This window comes from Notechis scutatus, unplaced genomic scaffold, assembly GCF_049901735.1.
Source record: "Notechis scutatus isolate UNSWTSFEM ecotype Mainland unplaced genomic scaffold, rNotScu1.2 NSCUSCF23, whole genome shotgun sequence".
Lineage (NCBI taxonomy): Eukaryota > Metazoa > Chordata > Lepidosauria > Squamata > Elapidae > Notechis > Notechis scutatus.
In genome coordinates, this window is record NW_028263148.1 from 220553 (window position 1) to 246378 (window position 25826).

General features: G+C 41.7%; 1 protein-coding gene across 1 annotated transcript in view; it reads left to right on the forward strand.

Annotated features, from left to right (window-relative positions):
• The window catches only part of LOC113428547 (alpha-2-macroglobulin-like), a 75982-nt gene that overhangs the window by 12412 nt on the left and 37744 nt on the right, over window positions 1–25826 (forward strand). Inside the window, 11 exon segments of the mRNA XM_087948822.1 lie at window positions 5914–6028; window positions 8091–8200; window positions 10715–10876; window positions 11823–12047; window positions 14365–14428; window positions 15603–15748; window positions 16928–17077; window positions 18778–18912; window positions 18914–18943; window positions 20371–20434; window positions 25069–25288. Of these exon segments, the coding sequence (XP_087804948.1) occupies window positions 5914–6028; window positions 8091–8200; window positions 10715–10876; window positions 11823–12047; window positions 14365–14428; window positions 15603–15748; window positions 16928–17077; window positions 18778–18912; window positions 18914–18943; window positions 20371–20434; window positions 25069–25288 (1421 nt within the window).

Consider the following 25826-nt stretch of genomic DNA (forward strand, 5'->3'; position numbering starts at 1 on the left):
CACTACTCTGAGTTGTATTCCAGAGAACATGTTGTAACTGAAGAATTAAATAACATTGAGTACCTGCCTGCTTTGGAGGAGCTTGACAGTGAACTAACTTTAGAAGAACGCAATGGGGCCCTGGATTCCCTTGTCTCTGGCAGGGCACCTGGGAAGGATAACATCCCTGCTGAAGTTCTGAAGGGCTGCAAAGAGATCATCCCCACTGAACTGCATGAAATCCTCTGTCTTTGCTGGAGGGAAGGTGGAGTGCTGCAGGACATAAAGGATGTAAATATCATCACACTGTATAAGAACAAAGGCAACAAGGGTGACTGTAGCAACTACAGCAGCATCTTTCTTAGTGTTGTAGGGAAGCTGCTTGCCAGTGTCATACTGAAGAGGCTCCAGGTGCTTGCAGAGAGAGTCTATCCAGAATCACAGTGCAGATTCCGAGCCAACAGGTCCATTACTGATATGGTATTTTGTTTATTTTATTTTATTTATTTTATTTTATTTGGTTTGTCAATTGCTTACAAGAAAATAGGTATAAATAAAAACATAGTTATGAATACATGGATGCATATAAGAAGAATAAAATAAACAATAGGACAGGGATGGTAGGCACATTGGTGCACTTATGCACGCCCCCTACAGACCTCTTAGGAAAGGGGTGAGTGAGGTCAATAGTAGAAAGTCTAAGGTTAAAGTTTTTGGGGTTTGGGGAAGAAACCACAGAGTCAGGTAGAGTGTTCCAGACATTGATCACTCTGTGGCTGAAGTCGTATTTCCTGCAATCAAGTTTGGTGCGATTAACCTTGATTTTGTATCTACTGTGTGCTCTTGTATTGTTATGGTTGAAGCTGAAGTATTCATTGACAGGTAGGACATTGCAATGTATAATTTTATATACTATACTTAGATCGGATCGAAGGCGGCATAGTTCTATGTTTTCTAGATCTAGAATTTCAAGTCTGGTGGCATAAGATATTCTGCAATAGTAGAGGAGTGGAGAACTCTTCTTGTGAAATATTTCTTGACTTTCTCAACTGTGTTAATATCAGATACGTAATGTGGGTTCCAGACCGATGAGCTGTATTCGAGTATTGGTCTAGAAAATGTTTTGTATGCTCTAGTTATTAGTGTAATATTACCAGAGAAAAAGCTACATAAGTTTAAGTTAACAACTCTTAATGCCTTTTTGGCTATATAGTTACAGTGGGCTCTAGCACTTAGATCATTAGAGATGAGTATTCCAAGATCCTTGACAAAGTTTGGATTATCAACAAGGTCTTGACTATTCAGCCTGTATTTTATTTTCTGTTTGTTTTTTTTTTGCCAATATTTATTGCCAATATTTTTTTGCCAATATTTATTTGTTGAGATTTAAAGTTGCCATTTGTTTGACCAATGTGATACATAGTCGAGGTCTTTTTGAAGGATAGCAGTATTGTTTGTGGTGTTGAATAGCTTTACATAACTATGTTTTTACTTATGCCAATTATCTTGTAAGCAATTAACAAAAATAAATAAATAAAATAAATAAAACATCATCAGCAAAGAGAACACAGTTGCTTTTAATATGATTACAGAGGTCATTTGTATAGAGTATGAAGAGAGTTGGTCCTAGAACACTGCCTTGGGGGACACCACTGTTGACAGGTACAGAATTTGATAGGATGCTCCCAATTTTGACCATTTGTTGTCTGTTTGACAGGAATGCTTCTATCCAGTTATGCAGGTGTCCAGATATACCATAAGATTTTAGTTTTAGGAGTAGTTTGTTGTGTACCACTGAATCAAAGGCTTTACAGAAGTCTATGTAGATTGCGTCTATTGCTTTGCCCTGATTGAGTTGTGTAGTCCAGGGGTTGCCAAACTTTTGGACTTGAGGGACCACCAAACTCATAATTTTAGATCCCAGGGACCACTAACCGGTTCTGTGAGCATGGCCTAATTTGTGGGTGTGGCTTGGTGGTCATGTGACTGGCTGGGCATGGCTTGTATGTAAATATTATGGTCAGAAAAAGGAAAAATAGCAATTTAGCAGGCAAGTTTATCGGGTAAGGAGTGAGTGGATGGGGAGGGTTCCTGGGCCATGTGGGCGGCGTAGCCTTGTGTTTCTGCGCAGCCTGGATTGCTTTGTGGAAGTGCTCTGGGGGTGAGATTTCTCTGCAGCCCACCAAAATTTTCTCACGGCCCACAGGTTGGCAACCGCTGGTGTAGTCCATATATTTTTGTAGTGTAAGAATTGCAGATTACAGGATAGTTTTTTTCTGAAACCAAATTGTTTATTAGAGAGTAGGTTGTTTTGTCTATAAGTGGAGGATAATGGATTGGTTAATAATTGATTCCATGACTTTACAGGTGATGCAGCATAAAAAGATTGGTCTGTAATTTTCAACTAGGCTGGAGTCTCCCTTTTTGAAGGTGGGAATAACCATGGCTTGTGACCATAGTTTTGGCAAGGAGCTGGTCCTGAAAGATTTTTCAAAGATTATGCTTAGAGGTTCGGCTATGGCAGTGGATAACTTTTTAAAGAAGTAGGCACATATTCCATCCAGTCCGATAGAGATGGTTTTAGATTGTGTAGTGCTTTTTCAACATTGTCTTCTGTAAAATCGATATGTATTAGATCATTGTAGTTGTCTGTGGTTCGATTAGAAAATACTGGGCATGATCCATTGCTGTTTACAAATACTGAGCCAAAGAATGCGTTAAAGTAGTTGGCTTTAATGGTATCGTCATTGCAGTCTTTACCATTAGGTCCTTTCAGGGGTGGGATGGACCTTGAGTCATATTGAAGAGGCTCTAGGTGCTTGCAGAGAGAGTCTATACAGAATCACAGTGCAGATTCTGAGCCAACAGGTCCATTACTGATATGGTATTTTCCCTTAGACAGTTGCAGAAGTACAGGGAACAAAGACAGCCACTTTTTGTAGCCTTCATAGATCTTATGAAAGGCTTTTGTCTTGGTTAGTAGGGATGGCCTTTATAAAATCCTCCCCAAGATTGAATGTCCACCTCAGCTCCTCAACATCATCAGGTTCTTTCATGAGGAAATGAAGGGCAGAGTAGTTTTTGATGGCTTAACATCAGATTCCTTTGATATTCAAAGTGGAGTGAAGCAGGGCTGTGTCCTTATGCCAACTCTATTTGGGATCTTTTTTGCTGACATGCTGAAACATGCTTTTGGAATTGCAACAGAGGGAATTTATCTCTGGACCAGATCAGATGGGAAACACTGTAATTTCTCTAGATTGAGAGCGAAGACCAAAGACCAGATGACATGCTTGCAGGATTTTCTCTTCACTGACAATGCTGCAGTTACTGCTCACTGCTGAAGACTGTCAACAACTTATGGATCATTTTAGCAAGGCCTGCCAAGATTTGGGACTAAAAATCAGCCTGAAAAAAACACAAGTCATGGGTCAGGATGTGGATTCACCTCTCTGAATTACAATCTCTGCACAAGAACCTGAGGTCATCCATGACTTTGTGTACCTTGGCTCAACTATCTTCGACATTCTCTCTTTAGACACTGAGCTGTATAAACATATTGGTAAAGTGGCCACCACATTTTCCAGACTTACAAAGAGAGTATGGCTTAATAAGAAGCTGACGGAACATACAAAGATTCAGGTCTATAGAACTCTTATACTGCAGCGAGTCTTGGACCCTTTATGCATGGCAGGAGAGAAAGTTGAACACCTTTCATATGCGCTGTCTCCAACGTATTCTTGGCATCACCTGGCATGACAAAGTTCCAAATAACGCAGTCTTTGAACATGCTAGAATTTCTAGTAGGTATATACTATTGAAACAGTGACATTTACCCTGGCTTGGGTATGCCGTGAGGATGGCTGATGATTGGATTCCTCATGGTTTCCACCAAGTATTTTTTAAAGTTTATTTTCATCCACAGCCTCTTCCACTTAAGTGTAACTCTGTGCACTTCTGCGGAATTCTGTAATTCTTCCTTGTCATCTCTTTGTGAAGCTTCCTCATGTTCTTCCCTTATTCCTGTTTACTATTTCCTCTGAAATATTTTTTTCCATACGGGATTTAAACCATCCAACAATATTAGCACAAACACCATTTGGCTAAAAGGGACATCTTCAAATAGAAGAGATCTCCATTTCTGGCTGAAGGTTGCTATGGGCCAATATTATTTGAAGAAAGGTCATGCAGTGAAGAGGTAAACAGAGATAGTCCTTGACTTACAACCATTCGTTTGGCAATCATTCAAAAATATGATGGTGATAACAATGTGATTCATATCTTTGCACTTATGACTGCACTTATGATTGTCACAAGATTCCCACAGTCAAATCTTGGTGTTAATCTAATCACCCAGATGAGCATAAATTAACATAAAGATTAACATCAGATCAACAATCTAGAAGTAAACAATACCCCAATCAAGGAACTGCCAAAGAAGCTAATAGTAAATAGCCCAACCCTAACCCTAACACAACCAAAGAACCAACAAGTCCACTCCCATCAGCACTGACACGCAAGCCACTAGAACAAGGATCTTCAAACATGGCAAGTTTAAGACTTGTAGACTTCAATTCCCAGAATTCCTGAGCTAACATGACTGGAGGAGGAAGTCTACAAGTCTTAAAACTGTCACGTTTGAAGACCCCTACACTAGAATATATACTGAGAGAAAACCCCACTCCCTTACTAGCATTGATGGTATTACCTAGCTGGGTAATGAAACATCTGCAAGAAAACAACCAAGTTCAGAGAGCCCCAAGGCCCCATTTAACAACAACCTTGCTTAGAGATGGAAGTTCCTGTCCCAATTGTGGCTATAAGTCAAGGACTGCTATATCAAGGTGAGCATGATATTCAGAAAAGCATTCAGAAGGTCTAATGAAAAAGAAATAAAGAAGCTCTAATGTTGGGAAAGGTGTACGGAAAGAGAAGAAGAGGATGTCCAGCAGGAAGGTGGAGGGTCTTGGTTACAGTGATGGGGGCACCATCAAAAGAACAAGTTGTAGATAGATATTCTCATAGGGCAAATCTATCTATGTGGTAACTTGGAGTCAAAATTGGCTAGATGGCACATAATCAATTAACACCGGTCTACAAATTTTGGGAAATTATTGACTTCCGAGATAAAATGTATTAATTCTTACACATTTTGATTAGATGAATGAGAAAACAGGTGATAAAGGTGCTGGGTGGCTAAAGTTCTCACAATGTTTCACAAGGAAGATTTGCACAGCCGAGAATATTTACCTACAAGGGAGGGAGGTGTATCATGATCATGGTGCCTCATAACTTCTCGACAAAGTATGGTAGAACAATGAAAATGGGTTTTTCACACGCATGACCACTGCGCCATCCTCATAGCCATGGGATCAAAATTTTGACCCTTGGCAACTGACTCATATTTATGATGGTTGCGGTGTTCCAGAGGTCATGGGACCACCTTTTGTGACCTTTTGACAAGCAAAGTCAATGGGGAAACCAGACCCACTTAGCAACCGTGTTATTAACGTAACAATTGCAGTGATCCACTTACCAATTGTGACAAAAAAGGTTGTAAAATAGGGAAAAACCATTTAACAAATGTCTCACTAAGCAACAGAGATATTGGGCTAAATTATGGTCAAAAGTCGAGGACTATTTGAGTAAAAGTAATGACAACGTGAAGAACAAATTGAGGTTCAGACTATATTTAAATTGTCTACTTAAAAAGCAGGCAAGAGCTAAGGAGTAAGTTTAGACAGGTGTTCAGAAGGGAAGTTCTGTTGAATCACTTTCCTACAAGGTTTCCATCTCTTTGGCTTGGCTCTGCTGTTGTTTCCAACCCACCTAGAAGGTATCAGGTTGAAAAGGTTCTGTTGCTGGAAAATAACGAACGCAAGGTATTTGCAAAGCGATCACAGGCTGCTGTTTCTTGGTTGTTGTGGCATGCAGGCAGATGGAGATGGCTGTTTCTCCAAGGTGGTGAACATGGAGAAGTTCCACCTGAGGTGGCAAGGCTTTTCGATGGCCATCACCGTAGAAGGCAAAATCACAGAGGAAGGAACAGGTAACCTTCAAGAAACAAAAGAGCACCAACGGGCTGACAGAATGGCCCAGAATCAGACCTAAAGCTCCTGTTTCCTATTAGGAAAGTTTGGGAGATAACAATAGCAATAGCACTTAGACTTATATAAAATTTCACAGTGCTTGGTTGCGTAGTGGTTAGAGTGCAGTACTGCAGGCTACTTCTGCTGAATGCCTGCTGACTGCAATTTGGCAGTTCGAATCTCACCAGGCTCAAGGTTGACTCAGCCTTCATCCTTTCAATGCGGGTAAAATGAAAACCCAGATTGTTGGGGGCAATAGGCTGACTAAACCACTTAGGGGGGTTGCAAACAGTGGTGAGATTCAAATAATCCCACCACCGGTTTGCTGAAAATGTGAGCGCATGTGCAGGGCTTCTGTGTATGAGCACGGCACATGGCTTCTGTGTATGTGCAGCTTTTGCCGTGCTGCGAAGGTCGACCGTACAGCCTTTTGGAGCCTGTTCCCCTCCATCTTTGCTGTCCGGGGCAGTGCCTGCTTCTCTCCACTGTTGCTCTTGCTTGGAGAATGAGAGCAGCTGTGAGCCGCCACTTTGGGTCCTCTAAGTCCGATCCGGAAAGCACTGCAACAAAGAGAAGCAGCAGCCTATTGCTGTTTCTCTCAGCAGCCTATTGCTATTTCTCTCCAGAGCTAAGGAATGGTGTGTTCCCTGACCTGGCCGAGGTGAAGGGCAAGCAGGTGGCATGCTTACCTTTGGTGAGCAGAGCAGGCGAGGTGCAGAGATTAGCTGGGCCGCGTGACAAAGGCAAGATATATAGGACAAGGTGGGGCGGAGTGGGTGGGATGGGCAGGACCAGACAGTGGTGCGATTGGTTCTACGAGAGCGCGTTTTGTGCAGCACAGCTCTCAAAGGCCGCCCTCGGTATCAGCACTGGTGAAGTGAGCTGTTTTTTAGCTCAGCTGAGATGCAGCAATCCACTTTGCTGTGTGAATCAGCTGAGCTAAAAAACAAGGGAATTTAGAACAGGAAAATTTCTGATACCAGTTCACTCAAACTGGTCCGAACCGGCTAAATACCACCTCTGGCTGTAAAGCACTGTGAAGTGGTATATAAGTCTAAGGGCTATTGCTATTTAAGCCCTCTCTAAGTGGTTTACAGAGTCAGCCTATTGTCTCCAACAATCTGGGTCGTCTTTTTACCCATCTCAGAAAGATGGAAGGCTGAGTCAACCTTGATAGAAAAAAACACCCTGTGTCTAAGTCTAAGAGAGTAGTGGCATCTGAGTTATAATTGAGAAAACTATTCTCTGCTCCAACACCCATTTCCCAGAAAGTGAAGTGATGAGATTTTGTGTGTGGGGGGGAGGTGGGTGAATTAGCTGGTTCCAAGCAGTCTGAGACATACTAATCAAATTTGATATCCTATAAAAAGCGTGGTGGCTAAGTGGTTAAGAAAGCTGTCAGCTCAGGTTCGAGTCCCAAGCATTGCAGAATTGGGTGAGTTCCCATTCTCGCCCCAGCTCCTGCCAACCTAGCAGTTTGAAAGCATGCAAATGTAGGTAGAAAAATAGATATCTCTTCAGCGGGAAAGGTTACCACGTCCCATACTTTTGTGCTGGCCACCTGATGATGGAAGTGTCTCTCAGACAAGAAATTCCTCAGGCTGAGAATTGGAGATGCACATTACCCCTTTGAGCCAGTCACAACTGGACAGGGGAAATGTTTAAAGGGCTACTGAGTGGCAAATTCAAACTAACAGAGGGAATTAGTATGTCAGAGTAATCCCAGATGTGCTTTTTCAAGAGGCAACTGGACTTCCTTGTTTTTATTTGAAGATGTTTCACTTCTCATCCAAGAAGCTTCTTCAGTTCTTTGAAGGAGTTTCGTGGATTGTAAAGCGAATCTTCAAAGAAAAACCAGAATGTCCAGTTCCATCTTGAAAAAGCACCTTTGGGACAACCATGACTTGGATGACTGAGAATCTTCATAGACATATCAGAGAAATCTGCACATGGGAGGGCTCTGGAGATCATCTATTCCAACCACTTGTCCAGCCTTTTGCAGATGACACTTCTCTTCAACAGGAGTGGAGGTGAATGCCACAGAATCCATTGAGGTCACGTCCACATTGAGCAAAATTATCTTTGAACACCTAGACCGTTACTATAAACCTGACATGCCTTATGTCGTGCAGGTAAGATGGGAGCTGTGGTTTCTCTGCAAAGCTAGATTTAAGCCGTATCAGCCCAGCCGATGCCTCCAGTCTGTTCCAATGCCATTTCTTCACCCTAACAGCTGCTGTCCAGCTGCTCTGAGCTAGAACGATCAAAAGCAGCGTAAAAGCATTAAGAAATACAGAATAACAACTTGGAAGAGACCTTGGAGGTCTTGTAGTTCAGGGATCCCCACCCCCTGGTCCATGGCCCAGTAGCGGGCAGGGGCATACCAGAAAAAGCACTGCACAAACAAGCGAAGCCCTATTTGTAGGATGCAGGCAGCATATGAAATCACGCCCTCTCTAATCTGTGGAAAAACCTCTCTCCTTGGAATGGGTCTCTAGTGCCCAAAAGGTTGGGGGCAGGGGTGGGGTTCAAATTTTTTAACAACTGGTTTGGTGGGTGTGGCTTAGTTGGTGGGTGTGACTTGGTGGTCATGTGACTGGGGGGATGTGGCTTGGTGGTCATGTTATTGGATGGGTGTGGCCAACTCAATATCACTCACATTGAGGCACGCATCTCCTCGCCTGGCCTCTCATGACTGTGGGGATGCTGTAACAGTCGTAAGCGTGAAAAAGGGTCATAAGTCACTTTTTTCAGTGCCATTGAAACTTTGAATGGTCACTCCACACAAGCAAAGTACCAGCAAAGGAGGAAAAAAAAACCCAGAGAGGTTCCAGCGACAGGAAGTCTAGTCCTGCCAAGAATGTAATAAGGATTAATGGAGAGGCAGTTTCTGTAAGCAACACCAGAATGTTTACTTCCTGCCTTCCTTACAGGATTAGGCCAGTAATTTCTTCTAACAACCAGTTCTCCAAACTGCTTAGAATGTTAACAACCAGTTCTAGTGAATATGTGCAAACTGGTAGAATCCCAGCCCTGGTTGGGGGCCGCTGTTCTAGTTCAATCCCTTGCTCAAGCAGATCTTATACCATTTCAATCAAAGGAGGGAGGGACAGATGGACGGATGGACAGAGGAAGTAGGTAGACAAATGATAGATAGATGCGTAGAAAGTTAGCACCTACTCATCTCCTAGAAGAATGACATATTCTAGGAAATATTAAAAAGGCAGAATATTATATTTCCATAAAGGAGAAACATGCTCCTGGAAAGCAGCCCCCACTTTTGTTAATAGTCCCAGAAGATATTTTGGTGCCAACCTATGTACAAGACAAAAGGCTGGGCCAGCTTATCTACAAATAAAAAGACCTCAGCTCCAGGATGATGGGATTATCCTTCAGGGCAAAGCCATTCAGCCACAAACAAAGCCCCATCATTGTATCAGCCCCAAAGCATCAACCAAACTTGAATCATGACCCATGACTCCACATGGGAGTTTATAACCAATCAGAATACATGCCCTTGCCACAGGAACAGGAAACTCAAATTCAAAGCCCAAGAGAGGGTATAAATCTCTCTCTCTGTCTCTCTCTCAGCCATGTGTTCATTTGCCCTGGACCCCAAAAACTCATGTGGTCCTGTCCACCATTACACCATCTTTCCAAGCAGCTTCCATATTTCCAGTGTCTTACTTTCCACTTGGAACTGAACCCAGGTAGACATTTCTTCCAACAGATGATAGATTGATAATTAGATAGATGGATAGATAGATAGATAGATGATAGATAGATAGATAGATAGATAGATAGATAGATAGATAGATAGATAGATAGATAGATAGATAGATAGATAGATATAGATACGGGGAAAGGAAGAAGCAAGCAAGCAAGCAAGCCGGAGTCTACAATAGGAACCTTTCAGCCTTTGTTCATTAGTAGGATTATTAAGCAGGGGTATCCATGGAAATGATGGTGGTAGCCCCCCAAAATCAAGATGGCAGCCACCACAAAGTCCCAATCATGCCTTGTATACTGCTTCATAGTGGTTTTGCAGCTCTCTCTAAGTGGTTTACAGAGTTGGTCTATTGCCCCCAATCATCTGGTCCTCATTTTACTGACCTTGGAAAGATGGAAGGCTGAGTCAATGCCGAGGCACTAAGGACATCGAACTGCTGGTAGTGAGCAGTGAGTTAGCCTGCAGCTGAGGACCCAGATGATTGGGGGCAAAATGCCGACATTGTAAACTGTCCAGAGAGTATACAAAACACCATGAGACAGTATAGAAGTGCTATTGCTAATCCTATCATCCCCTGTGGACGCTCTGCTTTGAAACTCCCAAAGCCCTTTTTCCTTAATGAAGAGTCCATTTATCAAACCAACTGTAACACCCTCTTTCAGCAGCTCCTTGCTTGGGTTTAGAAATTGTCCCCTTTCTTTCTCAGCTACAGCCCCCAAACCTATTTCGAGGCTCAAGTCCCTGCTGCTAGTCTCCCCTTTTTCACAGAATTGTAGCGATGGGGGAAAAAGATTAGGATGGCTTGACAGGAAAGCTTGGCATCCCTGAAGGAAAGGCAGAATAGAAACTGCATTGGTAAATCCTGAAATATTTTGCTGCAACCGGTTGGATCAGTGTGGTGTTTTTTCGTGCACAGGTGAAGCTGGTAGACAGCAACGAGGTGCCGATCAGCAATGGAACAGTGGAGATTTTGTTGATAGAAACTCAACAGCGACTCTATCAAGTGACGGATGCTGCGGGGAGAGCTGAATTCTCTATTGAAATCAGTAATATCAGAAGTGACTTTTTGTCTTTTACGGTTAGTCCTCTCGATATGCAATGGCTGTATTTTATGACATTCCCACTTGATGGTTTGTTTCTGTTGCTTCCCTCTGGGAGGAGGTTTCGAATTATTTCTAGCAGGACTAGCAGATTTTGTAACAGCTTTGTTCCCTAGGCCATCTGTCTGGGAAACTCACAAGATTCGTTTTTCTCGCCATGTACATTCCAAACTAGACTGTGTGCTGTTTCTCTGTGTCATATATGTGGGTATATGCACATTTTTAATTTTTTTATTTACTTTTACTTTTGTCATGTTTATGTAGTGTATTTTGGAGATGGTGACCCTTTAAGAGCTTTGTGCACTGAAATTTCATTTTAATGTATGCTGATTATGTAGATTTAAAGTCACAATAAAGTTAGAAGTTATTCTAGTTAGTTAGTTAAAAGGACTTAGGGCTCCTCCTTTTTTTTCTTTCTCTCTCTCTCTCTCTCTCTCTCTCTCTCTCTCTCTCTGTGTGTGTGTGTGAGAGAGAGAGAGAGAGAGAGAGGGTAAAACAAATGGAGTGTGGCTTCCAGAGCACAGTCACAGCCCCCCTCTTGACTTTTGGTTGCCTCTCATATGTATGTATGTATGTATGTATGTATGTATGTATGTATGTATGTATGCATGCATACACACACACACACACACACATCCATTATCTATCTATATCTACTGTATATCTATATATCATCTCTCCTTCTCTCTATCCACCCATCCATTATCTATATATATCTTCTCTCTCATCTTTCTGTTTCTTCCACCCACCCACCCATCCATTATCTATTTGTATATCTACTGAATATCTCCTGTATATCAATATCTAGCTATCATCTATCGATCTGTCACATTTTTGAGCTGCCCATCTCTCTCGCCCTTGCCAGCAAAATGTTCTCAGCCAGCCTCCCACCTAATTTCTCTAAATCTATGCTTTTCCTTTCAGGCTATGTATCAAAACAAACCTTGGTGTAATAGCGACCACTGGATTACACCCAGTCATGGTAATGAATTTCACACAGTGTACATGTTTTATTCTCCAAGCAACAGTTATGTACATGTTGAGCCTGCGTCAAAGACTTTAAGCTGCGGCCACCGTGAGCCGGTTCGGGTGCGTTACATCCTTAACCAAGGTGATGAGAAGGAGGACGAGATTGTCTTCTATTACATGGTGAGTCTTCAGGCGAAGGCTGCATTCACAAGTGTCACATGTGTCAGCATGTTTGCTTCGCTTTGTTAAACAGCCATTAATCAATGGAAGGGACTTTGGAGGACTTATAGTCTAACCCCCTGTTCAAACAGCAGATCCTATACCCAGGGGTGGGAGTCTACCAGTTCACACCTATTCGCTAAAACCGGTTGTAAACATTCTAAGCAGTTTGGAGAACCGGTTGTTAGAAGAAATTACTGGCCTAATCCTGTAAGGAAGGCAGGAAGGAGACATTCTGGTGTTGCTTACAGAAACTGCCTCTCTGTTAACCCTTATTACATTCTTGGCAGGACTAGACTTCTTGTCTCAGGAATGTCTCTGGAGTTTTTCCCCCTCCTTTGCTGGTACTTTGCTTGTGTGGAGTGACCATTCAAAGTTACAGTGGCACTGAAAAAGTGACTTATGACCATTTTTCATACTTACGACTGTTGCAGCATCCCCACAGTCACGAGAGGCCAGGCGAGGAGATGCGTGCCTCAATGTGAGTGATATTGAGTTGGCCACACCCAGCCAATTACATGACCACCAAGCCACGTCCACCCAGTCACATGACCACCAAGCCACGCCCACCGAACCGGTTGTTAAAAATTTGAATCCCACCCTGCCTATACCATTTCAGATAGGTGGCTGTCCAGTCTCTTCTTAAAACCTCCAGTGATGAAGCACCCAGAACTTCTGAAGGCAAGCTGTTCCACTGGTTAACTGTCCTCACTGTTAGGTAGTTTCTCCTTAATTCCAGGTTGCTTCTCTCCTTAATTAATTTCAGTCCATTGTTTCTTGTCCTGCCTTCTGATGCTTTGGAAAATAAATTGACCCCCTCTTCTTTGTGGCAGCCTCTCAAATAGTGGAATACTGCTATCATGTCACCCCCTAATGTTTGTTTTCTCTAGACTAGCCAGATGCAAATCCTGTAACTGTTCTTCATATGTTCTAGTCCCCAGGCCTTTAATCACCTTAGTTGCTCTTCTTTGCACTTTTTCCAAAGTCTCAACATCTTGTTTGTAATGTGGTGACCAAAACTGGATGCCATATACCAGGTGTGCACATACTCCAATGTGCACTGAACTTCTTTGAAGAAATATCTCACTCATCCTTGATCAGGTCATAACTAAGTCATCCTTAGTTGTACCCTTGTTAGGGTGAGTGTATTTGGGAAAGCAAATCTCCTGATTTCCCTCTTTTTGGTGTAAGCCCATCTTGGCTCCTAGTGGCTGCTTGGACAATTCCCTAGAGTTTTCTTGATAACATTTTCAGAAGAGGTTTCTCCCTATCTTCCTCATACAGCGAGTGACTGATCCACACTCTCCCAGTTGGCTTCATGCCAGACTAGAACTCACGGTCTCCAAGTTTCTGGGCTGGTATTTTTAACCACTATATCAAAAGTCAGCTGTGAGATCCAAAGCTACACTTCTGTGTTTTCTGCAATTTGTGGTTTAAACTATGTCCAAGTAGTGTTTCCTCTTATTCTTCTGCCACTGTCCAAGGTTTCCTTAAAAGTATAGCATTTGTGCTCAGGATGCATAACATCTATTAGGTTTTCCATGATATATTTTTTTTTGTAAATTTTATTTGAGTTTTCACACACAAAAAAATACAAATAAAACATTTTTTTGAAAGTAGCGTAATCCCGGATTACATTTCTTCGTACAGACACAAATTCAATTTCATGCTCATTTTTATGTTCTATTCCATATCTTATTACTGTTTTACATTTTCTGCATAGCTTCTCCCCTCTTTTAATTTTCTCAATTTTATTTTAATTATCTCTATCAATTCAAATCATTATATTTATATTTTTTGTCTGTCCTGTTTCAATTATCTATTATCTTTTCTCATTAAACAAAGTTTCTCCTGTAGTTACTATACTCCTTTATATCTTTTAAGTTTATCCATTTAACTCTTATTTAGGCTTCAATATATACCCTAAAGTTATAACATTCAATATAATACATAACTTCAATTTGGATTCTGCTTGGTACATTCTTAAAATACACACTATATTCTTAAAAAAAGAAAAAATTATAAATATATGTAATTAAAACAACACATTCCATTCCAATTAACGCTGATTAACGCCATGGGTGAATTATTATTATTGCTTTAATCAAAAGGTTAAACTAGACAATTGCAGCTCCACAATTCTAGGGATCCATATATCTAACATGACAGCCAGTGCTTAGAGTTGCAAATCAATCAATCAATCAATCAATCAATCAATTAATGAATCGATTTCTCCAAGCCCTAGCACATCTAGCAGGAATTTCTTCTTTCCCTGCAGGTCAAGGCTAGGGGGGACATCATACGAACAGGGACACACAGGCAGCCAGTGGAACAGGGAACAGGTAAGTGTTCTCCCTCCAAATTACACTCCCCCTTCCTGCTTGGCAAAAAGCTTCCCAGATGTTCCAGGGTGTCTCCATCTATGGGGATCCAGTTCTCTCTTGCCGAATGCTGAGTACCCCCTTGTATGTCTGAAAAACCTCTCCCATTCACAAAACCCTTTCCCCATTCACAAAACCCTTTTCCCATTCACAAAACCCTTTCCCCATTCACAGCTGGGTTCACTATATCTGATTTCACACCGGCAGGGCATGGAAGCTGGGCACACAAAGCCAGCCATGCCATTGGGCAGAGGAAAGGGATGCTCTCAAGCAGTAGGAACAGGCCATTTCTCCCAAATCTCTGCAGTCACTTCCTTCTTCCTGAGTTTTTTTGCTGGGCATCACAGTGATGTCTCTTTGCAACTACAGTAGAAGGCTGCCCAGATGCCTATGCTTTTTCCTCTGGGACAGGCTCTTCTTAGAGTCCCACAGAGGATTAGGGCCTCAGTCTCTTGTAGTCAGCAGGATGGCATGTTGGGTGTGACTTTGTTTTCAAGGATTAAAAAAAAAACATGCAAAATGGAGGAATGAAGGATAGAGAATGGGATTGAGTTCCCAATCACCTGGTACACAGAAAGACCCCAAGTTCAATCCAGGGTTTCCAGAAACCTTGGAGAGCCATGGAAAGGCACTACTAACAGCACTGACTCATGGGTCTGAGGCAGCATTTGGGGTTTTTAGGATGGCAAAGGGTTGAAGGACTCTGGTGTGTGCCACAGGGCCTGTTTTATGTCCATTGCTTTCCTGTGCAGTGGGAGAGGTTACTGGAGGTAGACTCACCTGCTGTTTCATGGATCCCTGAAACAAGAGAGACCACTAATTTGATCATTCTGACCACAAACCTAAAAGTTCTTGTGGAGGAGAAGGCAAACCCTCACATCTGAAAAGAAAACAGCAGCTAAAGTCCTTCTGCTCCTGATTCTTCAATGATCCATTTTTGACTCACATTTCCCAGCCTGTTGGGATCACCCTGGTGAAGTCTGATGTATTCCAACTGGAACTTATTCCATCCATCCATCCATCCATCCATCCATCCATCCATCCATCCATCCATCCATTGAACCATCCATCTATCAAAATTTATATGTCTCTTTTGATCTCTCTCTTTCCCTCACCTGGGATTTTCATCCTTTAGAAACCAAAGGGGACTTCCTTTTGAATCTCTTGGTGGATGTCGACACTGCTCCCAAGATCCACTTGCTCCTCTACACCATTTTGCCCAGTGGAGAACTCGTTGCTGGCTTGAGAGACTTCACCGTAGAAACGTGCTTCTCCCACAAGGTAAAGTTGTACATTTTGTGTTGTGCTGTTAAAGAAAGGCAGAATCTTAATGATCCAGAACAGGTCTTCTCTAAGCTGGTGCTCCTCAACTCTACTGGCACTAGTATCCACAAAACCTTGTTTGCTTCTGATCCTTTCAGAAATAGCTCTTGAGTTACCCTTTTGCTATCTGCTTGTCCAAGCTGATGTAATCAGTTCAGAGGTGGGTATTCAGCAGGTTCTGACCAGTTCTAGAGAACCAGTAGTGGAAATTTTTTAGTAGTTCGGAGAATTGGCAAATACCACCTCTGACTGGAGATTTTACAGTATCCTTCCCCTGCCATGCCCACCAAGTCACACCCACAGAACCGGTAATAAAAAATTTGAATCCCACCACTGAATCAGTTATATCCTGGCCAGACCTGTTCCCTTGAATGCCGGTAACTCAGTGGGTCATAACAAATGGCAATGGAAAGAAAACCCGAAACATCAGCTAAACTTAAGCCTTTTTTCTTTTTAACAATTTTGATAGCCTTAATTACATTAATCCTACTCACATTATTATAATAACATTGTACATAATACAACCATCTTTCAACTTCTGGTCCTTACATCTACCTACTAATTGTAACATACTGTATAGAAATATGCATAATTATCTTCCCCCCCTTTCTAATTTCTACCTCTATCCTATATCTTAATATCACAAACCTTATATTGGTAGATACTCTATTTCTAGCCTTCCTCTCTTGTCCATTTTAATATTTCAATTAAAACAATATCAATAAATATCCCTTCTTCGTTGCTGGAAAGGAAGATAAGCCTCAGATCAAGCAGGAGAGTTGTGACTCTCTGCGATCTATGAGGCGTCCCTCCTTTCTTCGTCACCTCTCCAAGGTGACTTTAGCCCTTTAAGGGTCCCCCAACGAAGAGAGTTCAGCCTAGGTTAGCTGAGCCCTAGTTCCTACAATTGTGTCACAATGATGCCAATCCGGAAGTCAACTTAAGCCTATTTGGGGTGGGGGGTCAGCCAGTAGTTCCATTGAGCCTATCAAACTGTGGCTTGAGGTTAGTCACAGAGGGCAACTCAATGTTACAATATGCATGACAACAAGGATGACTTCATTCCATTCATTCTCCTTCCATTCATTCCACACCAAGTGGAAGTGTCCTTTTCAAAGACCCAGTTTATGTTTACAGCCCAAACTGTGGTTCTCGGATCAAGAAGGTCTGCCTGGCCAGAAAGCCCAACTCCATCTTTCAGCCTTCCCCAGTTCTCTCTGTGCCATCCATGCCGTTGACCAGAGTGTCTTTCTCTTGAAACCTGAAGCCGAGCTCTCCTCTGAGAAGGTAAGTTCCGAATGCATTTCATTTGGGGTCTAGATAAGTCCTGGCTGATGCTGGTTTCATCCCAAGATTTACTTGTCCATTGAGATGTACTTCAAATACGATCACTTGCAGCCATTTATTTACAATTTACACCAGAAGATAGTAGTCACAACTAAATTTAAGAAGTTAGGGGAGGATTGCAGGGAAGGAGAAGTAAAGAAAATTGTCCATAAATTAATTTTAGGGGGAAAAAATGTAGGAAAAATAGAAGGACAAAGCATGTAGACTGAGGGCAGCCCACTATCAGAGTCCAGAGATTTTGCCATAATGCAAAGTAGTGTGTTATAGTGGTGAAAGTAATGGATTAGGAATAAAATTCCTGAGGAACTTTGAGTCAGTCCCATTCTCAGAGTGTCAAGGTTCCAACTGACAAACCCAAGCAAGCAAGCAAGCTTGAGGCGATCCAATCTCTTTATGCTAAACTTTATTGAGTACATCATGTCGGCACCGATTGAAGCAAAACCAACTCTAACTAGTTCCCACAGTTTTCACATAATTAAATAATAGAATCTCCCTCCCTTCTCATAAGTGCAGGCCACATTGTCCAATTAAATGTCCAGGTATTGTTATGGAAAACTGTCCAAGTCTTAGTAGAACATCTGGTTAGACAACCTTGGTTCCCATGGGGCGATTTCTTGTTGCTCTCTGGAAATGACATCCCTCTCCCACTGACTCTGTGGCAGCTGAAGAGTGGCAATGGCTGCAATCAGCAAAATCTCCCTTTGAAGTTGACACAGAGTCCTAGAGCCAGTGTGGAGTACTGGGAAAGGTCACAGACCAAGAAGCCAAATTCTGGTTCTCCATCAAACATAGATGCTTGCTCGGATCACTCCTGAATTCTTAACCCAGCCTGTCTCAGAGGTGTCTCAATGTAGAATCATGTGGATCATCTTGGCCAGAAGACCAGGTGGCCTCTGCTGAGATTTCAGTAAAGAGAACTCACCATTTCATGTGGCGGCCTATAATGGAACGTGAGAATGACCTTGGAAGACAGACAGAAGAGATGGTGCCTAAGGAGCCCAAAATGAAGTAATGAGCAGAGAAAGAAATGTGGAAGGGATCTGCCCTAATTGATCAACTGCTGAACAGATGTGGCAGGATAACTGTGCTTTCAGATTGCAAGACTATTAATGTGGCCTTACAATCAACTAATCTTATTGTGTTGATTGTTTGGTCTACTGTACGTGAGAGACTGATACTAATCTTGCAGGTTTGAAAGTACAATTCACCTGCTGTCTCTTTTTACCTGTCCATTACTCAGCTTTAGGTTTTTCCCTCTTTTATCTGATCTCTCTCCCTTTTCTCATCTCCCAAGGTCATTCTCCCATTCTATCAAGAGCCGTGGCAGCGCAGTGGTTAGAGTACAGGTGCTGCAGGCTAACTCATTGCTCACTGCAGGTGTTCAATTCTGACTGGCTCAAGGTTGGCTCAGCCTTCCATCCTTCCGAGGTCGGTAAAATGAGGACCTAGATTATTGGTGGCAATAGGCTGACTCTGTAAAACACTTAGAGAGGACTGTAAAATGCTATGAAGTGGTATATAATTCTAAGTGCTATTGCTATTTCACAGTCTGTTTCATTGGCATTTCATTGGCAACTTGACGGGCAGGAAGTTCCTCTAGCTGAAATCTCCATCCTCAGTTGCATCCTTTCTGGTTTCAGGTTTACAACTTCCTTCCCAAGAAGGATCCCATCTTCTCTGTTGACCTCTTTAAGAATTCAGTCAATATTTATCCCTGTCCTGCAAAAAAATCCATCCAGGGGTGAAAGAATTGGCTCCCCAGTGCATTTTATTCCTGAAGATGGGGATTCTTACCGCATATTCAGGGTAAGCATCAAAGTTCTGATTCCCCACAGGGGAGATGCTCTCATTAGGCAAGGAGAAGTGCATAGTTGGTTCTCTGCTGAGCTGAAGTAGACTTCTGGTATCTTCCTGGGCAGATCCATAGAGATATAGTTTTCTTGCAGGATCCAATCTGGGTCGGTCACCGAAACCAGAGGTTTTGTCTTCCACGTTTTCAGTCTCATGCTGGAGCCCATCCTCAGGAAACTAGCACGCATTCTGGTAGAGAGATGTTCCCTGAAGATGAGCTCTAGCATGATCCCAAAACTCGGAAGACAAAATCCCTTGTCCCTGTGACTGACTGAGATTGGTCCTGGAACATTATCCTGGGACACATATATTCACATATATTCACGATATGCTTTCCTTATTTTCTTAATGGTTTGTCTTTTCTAACCATCTGCCCTGGGATTTAATCTAACCTTACAGGTGGTCCTCAATTTATGACCATAATTGAGCCCCAAAATTCTGTTGCTAAGTGAGACATTTGTTAAGTGAGGTTTGCCCCATTTTATGACTTTTCTTGCCACAGTTGTTGAGTGAATCATTGCACCAAGAGTTAAAAGTCCTAGTGGCATAGTGGTTAGGATGCAGTAATGCAGGCTAACACACTGTTTACTCCAGGAGTTCAATTCTGAGCAGCTCAAGGTTGACTCAGTTTCCAAATCCTTCTGAGATCGGTAAAATGAGGATCCAGATTGTTGGGAGCAAAAGGCTGACTGTGTAAACCTCTCAGAGAAGGCTGTAAAGCACTGTGAAGCAGTATACAAGTACTATTGCTATCAGCCAAGAGCTGCCATCTGCTAAGAAAGACCTGTCAAACTGAGGGGCTGCAGGCCAGATGCATCACACACAGGCCATGCCTACCCCAGCTCTGCAAAGGACAAATAACATTGTGATACATTTCGAGATGCCACATGACACAATTGAGTTTGACACCCGTGAACAACGACTTCTCTCCCACTGCTTCTCTGCTACAGACCCATCAAGGGATTGGCTTTCTGGCTATATCTAAGGGGCGTGCATAAGTGCACCATCGTGCCTCCTGTCCCTGTCCTATTGTCCTCATTTATTTGTACCTATTTCCTGTATTCTCACTCATGTTTATACTTATACCTATTATCATGGAAGTGATTGACAAATCAAATAAATAAAATAAATGAAGATGGATATAGAAGATGCCAATTTCCATCTGTTGCTTCTCTGTCCCTTTAAGTGCCACCCAAATGGGCTGCGATATGTACAGAGGATACAGCATTATGATTTTTTTTTATTTTTTACTGGAGATAGTGTCTTCAATAATACATTCCTTATGGTTGGGTATATTAGCACGTACTGAGAATAAACGTTGATCATTAGTTTTCATGAGCAGAAAGGACTGTTCCTCAGTGGCTCTTTGCTTTATCTGGTAGGAATTCGGTGTGAACATTTTTACCAACACCAGGCTGTACATCCCACGTCACTGCTCTGCTAACGGTAAGAACTGGAATGTGGAAAAAGTGGTAAGGAAAAGTATCTTTTATAATCGAGCTACTTCCAGGATTGAGTGCTGGAACTCTTTCATGGATGGAGACCCTGATAGCTGAGATTTGATCCCAAATTCCTGTGTTCCACAGTGGCTGAGGGAGTTCCTTTGCAGCAGAAATTGGGTATGTCTAGTCTAATGAAAAGAAGAACTAGGGTTGAACTTCCGGTTTGTCGGCTTCGTGAGCGGCAGGGATTCGCGATACTGCGCGATCCCTGCTGCGCTAGCCGTTTTGGTGCTCCGATCCGGACGGGTTTGGAGCTAAGGCTGCCCTGCAGGGGCGGCTGAAGATAGGGGGATCTGGAGAGGGGTTTGGGGGTGTTGCAGACCCCTCCCCAGCCGGCAGAACCCCCTTTTCCCAAGACGTGCAGCGGCGGTCCGTAATGGCCGCCACAAAGAAGCCGGCAGCTGGTCAAGAATGCGCAGGAGGAAGAGGAGAAAGCCTTTGAAAGTGAAAGTTTTTCCTGGTTGACCCAGGACTCTAAGACATATTTAACATAATTCCTGGAAATTATGGCTTTTCGAATGATACTTTCCAGAAGAGAAAACAAGCGGCAATTTTGAGGTGCTGAAAGGAAAGTTTACTCTCCTTCCCAACGGAATCAACAAGTAGGTACTGAGAAACCTGTCTTTTCAGGTAAAAACTGGCTTTATGTGATAAGTGGGAAGGGAGAGGACAAAAATATATTTATATGTTAAGATTTTGTTGGAGGAGATGCCTTAAGGATCTGAAGACTGAATGTATGGCAATAAGGCTTTAAGATATAGATTTGGACTTTCTTTTTTTGATTGATACTACCCCAGGAAGAGAAAGTGAGAACTTTGTCTTGGCTTGGATTGATTGATGACTTTGGGATTGTTCTATTTTTTGAAATATTTTGGTTGATGCAAGAAGAAAGAGGGGGAAAAAAAGAAAAGAAAAGAAAAGAAAAGAAAAGATTTATAATGGCTTTTCTGTTGAGGAACTGAGAAAAGAATATGAGCAAACAAAAGACGACAAAGATGGTGTAAAAGAAGCCTTCCTTTTTTAGAAATGGCGCTTGCTACTTATCAACAAACACTACAACAGATGGTGGCAGCAGCAGAAGAAGAAGAAGAAGCCATCTTTAATGAATTTCAAAATTTAACTAAGAAAGAAGGAAGAAAGAAAGGAAGGAAAATGAAGGACTTAAGATTTAAAAAAACACTTAAGAAAGAGAAAAATAAGGTGCAAAACCAATATAATGATAGTAAACAAAAGAAAAAGGTACACAACAGAGAAGGGAAGCCAGTAAGGCAGAGGCTAGGAGAAGAGGGGGTAGAAAGGTCTGGTGGGAGAAGAAAGAAAGGGAAAAGGTGGAGAAAAGCCACAAAGTTTTGAAATCAGATGGGAAAAGAGGAACCTTTTTTAGGGACAAAGGGTAAAGTATAATTTCTTTAAAAAGATTTTGCAAGGTACATAAGATGGTATTGTAGCATTTGTATTAAAAATAGATAATTAGAATGGTTTAAGAATTAATAAGAGATTAAAATGTTGAAATGTTTAGTAATGATTGATTTTAAAATTTAATAAAATATTAAAGGGAATGTTTAGAATATTGAGTTTTAATCAAAGAGTTTAATATGACTATGGTATTGATGTTATTATAAAATTATTATTGTAGCATTTGTCTTTGGAAAAGGCAATGGGAATGTTATAAGATTCAATATTTAGATCTATTATTTAACTATGTATTTAATCATTTTGGATTTATTATTTTTCTTTTATTTAAAAAACAAAACAAAAAACTAGTAGACAGAATGTACCAAGCAGAATCAGATTGGGTATTAGATGTTATTTTAAATGTTAATTTAATTAATTTAGGGGGAAGATAGAAAGGCATCATACTCTGATTAGTGATTTCAGGAGAAACTCTTTTTTTTCTTCATAAGGAATGAGACAAAGGGATAATAAAGAATGGACAAAAGATACAAATATGATGACTTAAATTAAGATGGATTAAATAAGATAGAATTAAGAAGAGTGAAATGTGTGGAGAAGCTAATATAGAAGACATAGAATGGTAAATAAAATAGGTAATGACATGTAAGATGAGCATGAATATAATTGAAGTTCATGTAGAGAGAGGTACCTGGGGCCAAGTTACTTTCCTAAAAGATTTTTATATGTTTGTGTGTTGTGTGTTTATGTTTTTGGGAGAATTAATAAAACCTTGCAGAAATATAAAATGAGAATAATGGTAACCAAGTCAGAAAGAAATAGATGAAATAATAATAGTGAAATTGAATAAGAGTAAAGAGAAGTAAAGAGAAACTGGATAAGAGGTATTTGTATGTCCATATGGAAATGGTTTAAAATAGAATTATATTGTATAAAATAAGGTATTATTTGACTTGTAAAATTTACAATGGAAAAAGGTTCAAGTATGTAATGGTTAATGATGATTTGTTTGTCTTTAAAATTAATAAAATTTGTTTAATAATAATAATAAAAAAAGAACTAGGGTTGACATGATAGCAGTCTTTCAATATTTGAAGGGTGGCCAAAGAGAAGGGAGGGGGGGTCAACCTATTCTCCAAAGCATTTGAGGCCAGGACAAGAATCAATGGTTGAAACCTAATCAAAGAGAGGACCAACCTATAAATAAAGAGCCCTTGCCCAACAGTTAGAACAACTAACCAGTGGAACCGCTTGCCTTCAGAAGTTGTGGGTTCTTCATCACTGGAGACTTTTAAGAAGAGATTGGCCAACCCCTTGTCTCAAATGGTATAGGATATTATGCTCAAACAGCAGGTAGAAGACCTCCAAGGTCTCTTCCAGCTCTGTTGTTTCATTGTTCTGTACCCTAGAATCCATATGATCTGCACCATGTCATTGTTACATATAATGTCACCACATGGGCAATGCCCCAAAAATCCTTGACCTGAACTCTCTTAAGCAATTGAGAAGAGCCGTGGTGGTGCAGTGGTTAGAATGCAGTATTGCCGACTGCCAGAAGTTCGAATGTCACCAGGCTCAAGGTTGACTCAGCCTTCCATCCTTCCAAGGTCAGTAAAATGAGGACCCAGATTAGAGTGGGGGCGATACGCTGACTCTGTAAACCGCTTAGAGAGGACTGTAAAGCACTGTAAAGGGGTATATAAGTAAGTGCTATTGCTATTCCTGACTTGTTGAGGACTCAAATCCTGACTTGTACAGAGACATGTGCAAGCGACAGAAACCAAAACCATGAAGCAGTAGATTCTCCTCCCATTGAAGCATCAATAGGCTACAAAAGCGCCCCACTAAGCAAAGCATAATTCACACGGTTAATGTTAAGACACATCCCCTCCAGTAAAAAGATATTTGAGGCAAAGTTTTTTTTTTTTTTAAGTCAGGATGACAGCCAGACCTGTGTGTGTGAAGCCTGTCCCTTTTTTATGCCTGTCAATATAAAGAGGTGTGACTTTGATCAACCAATTGGAGCCACCATCTTGTCAGAAACTTAGTTCCTCCCACCACCCCTTGCATCATATTAGATGTTGAGGTTAAGTGGGGGGAGGAATTGAGGGGTTGATATTAAATGGAATGGGATGGACTAGAACAGAACAGAACAGAACACTTCATTTGGCCAAGCATGATTAGACACACAAGGAATTTGTCTCCGGTATAAAAGTTCTCAATGTGCATGCAAAGCAAGAGCAATAATAATCATAATATGTAAAAAGGTTAAATTATGGCAACTGGACCAAAGTTTACTAAACTGAGATGTTTCATTACTCATCCAAGTTTAACTCCTTCTGTCAAAAGAAAACTTCTGGGTTACACATAGAGTGAAAGAGTAATTGAGTAGGACTTTGGTCCAGTTTGCCATGATTTAACCTTTTTACATACTTTTGCCCTGGGTAATTGAGTCTTCATTTACATAATAATCTCAATATGATGCCAATAAGAGCGGACAGTAGAAAAGATGAAAAGTTTAATAATAATACCACAGCCATACAACACGAGTGAATATACTTAGACATCGCACAACACTGTTTTAATTGAAGGGTTGATAGTAACCATCACAAAGAGTGTTAGATCGGGTAGATCGGTCCCCACAGAGATGCGAGACCAAAAAGTGAACATTCAGCTCTTTATTCAGATTACAGTTCTGTACAAGACCTGCGGTCCGTGGCAGCCCTTCATATAGGGGTTGCTTGCGGCTCGGCGGCCAATGACAGCGCTTTGAATCTCCTGCGATCGGCTTGGCCAATCGCGGTTGATTCTTAGCGCACCAATCATGGCCGCTTAGTTGTCCAATCAGGTTGCGGTCCGTGTGGACCAATCAGGATTCAGGGTTTGGAGTATGTTAATATAGAACAAAGAGGATGGAGTTTATGGGGGAATCTAACAGGTGATGTTTGAATTCTGGAACAGAGTTCCATGAAGCAAAGAAAGTGGAAAGGTTGAGGCTTCCAGTGGTGAAATTAGGACATCGTTGGACCTGTTGTCCAACTGTCTGGAAGCCTCCCGTCATCCACTATGAATTTATGTGGACAAAGATCAAAACTGGATGTGGGAGGGGAGGGATTAGTATCCTTTGAGTATAACTCATCAAATAGCTTTCTCTCTGTGTTACAGTGATGGCAATGAAATTAGACGGTTTACCAGGACCTGGACGCCCTCTTGTTGATCAGCCTTTCATTTCCCCAGTAATTGGCTCTATGCCAATCCCTGGAGGTTCCTTTAGTGTTGGTGCTGCTCTTCCGGGGCTTCCCACACCTCAGGTTGAGGCTGCTCCTAAAAGGACACCTCGGCGCTTGTTTCCTGAAACGTGGATGTGGGACCTGGTTATTATAAAGTAAGTGGATAGCACAACCTAAGAGATTTCCCTGGAGACCAATTACTACAACCTAGGGGAGCTTCCAGGTATGGACGGCTATAGCTCCCCCCTCCCATCATCCCCAATGGCAAGTTTGAGCTGGCTTGGCTGAGCACGAAGGCAGTCGTAATCCAATATTTCTGGAAGGCACCAGGAGAAGGAAGCTGCATCTGAATTTTCATCCACATGACAATGAGGAAGCTGCAAAGGTTGTAACTTTGAGAAATGGTCATAAGCCAGGTTTTTTCAGTGCCTTTGTAACTTTGAACGGTCCCTATGGGAACTGTTGTAAGTTGAGGACCACCTGTATTATTGTGTAGACATCTGATTCATTGGGGTGTTTTGCACAACTGCTCTGGGACTAAGCTATCTTTTATGCTGTTCCCCCCACCCCTCAAAATGTATGGTTAGTGCTAAATTTATATTCCTAGTTGAGTCTGGAATTATGGTCATAAGTCATTGCAGTTGTGAATTGAGGCACGGTGACCTGGCCCTGATTTTTTGCCATGGTCATTAA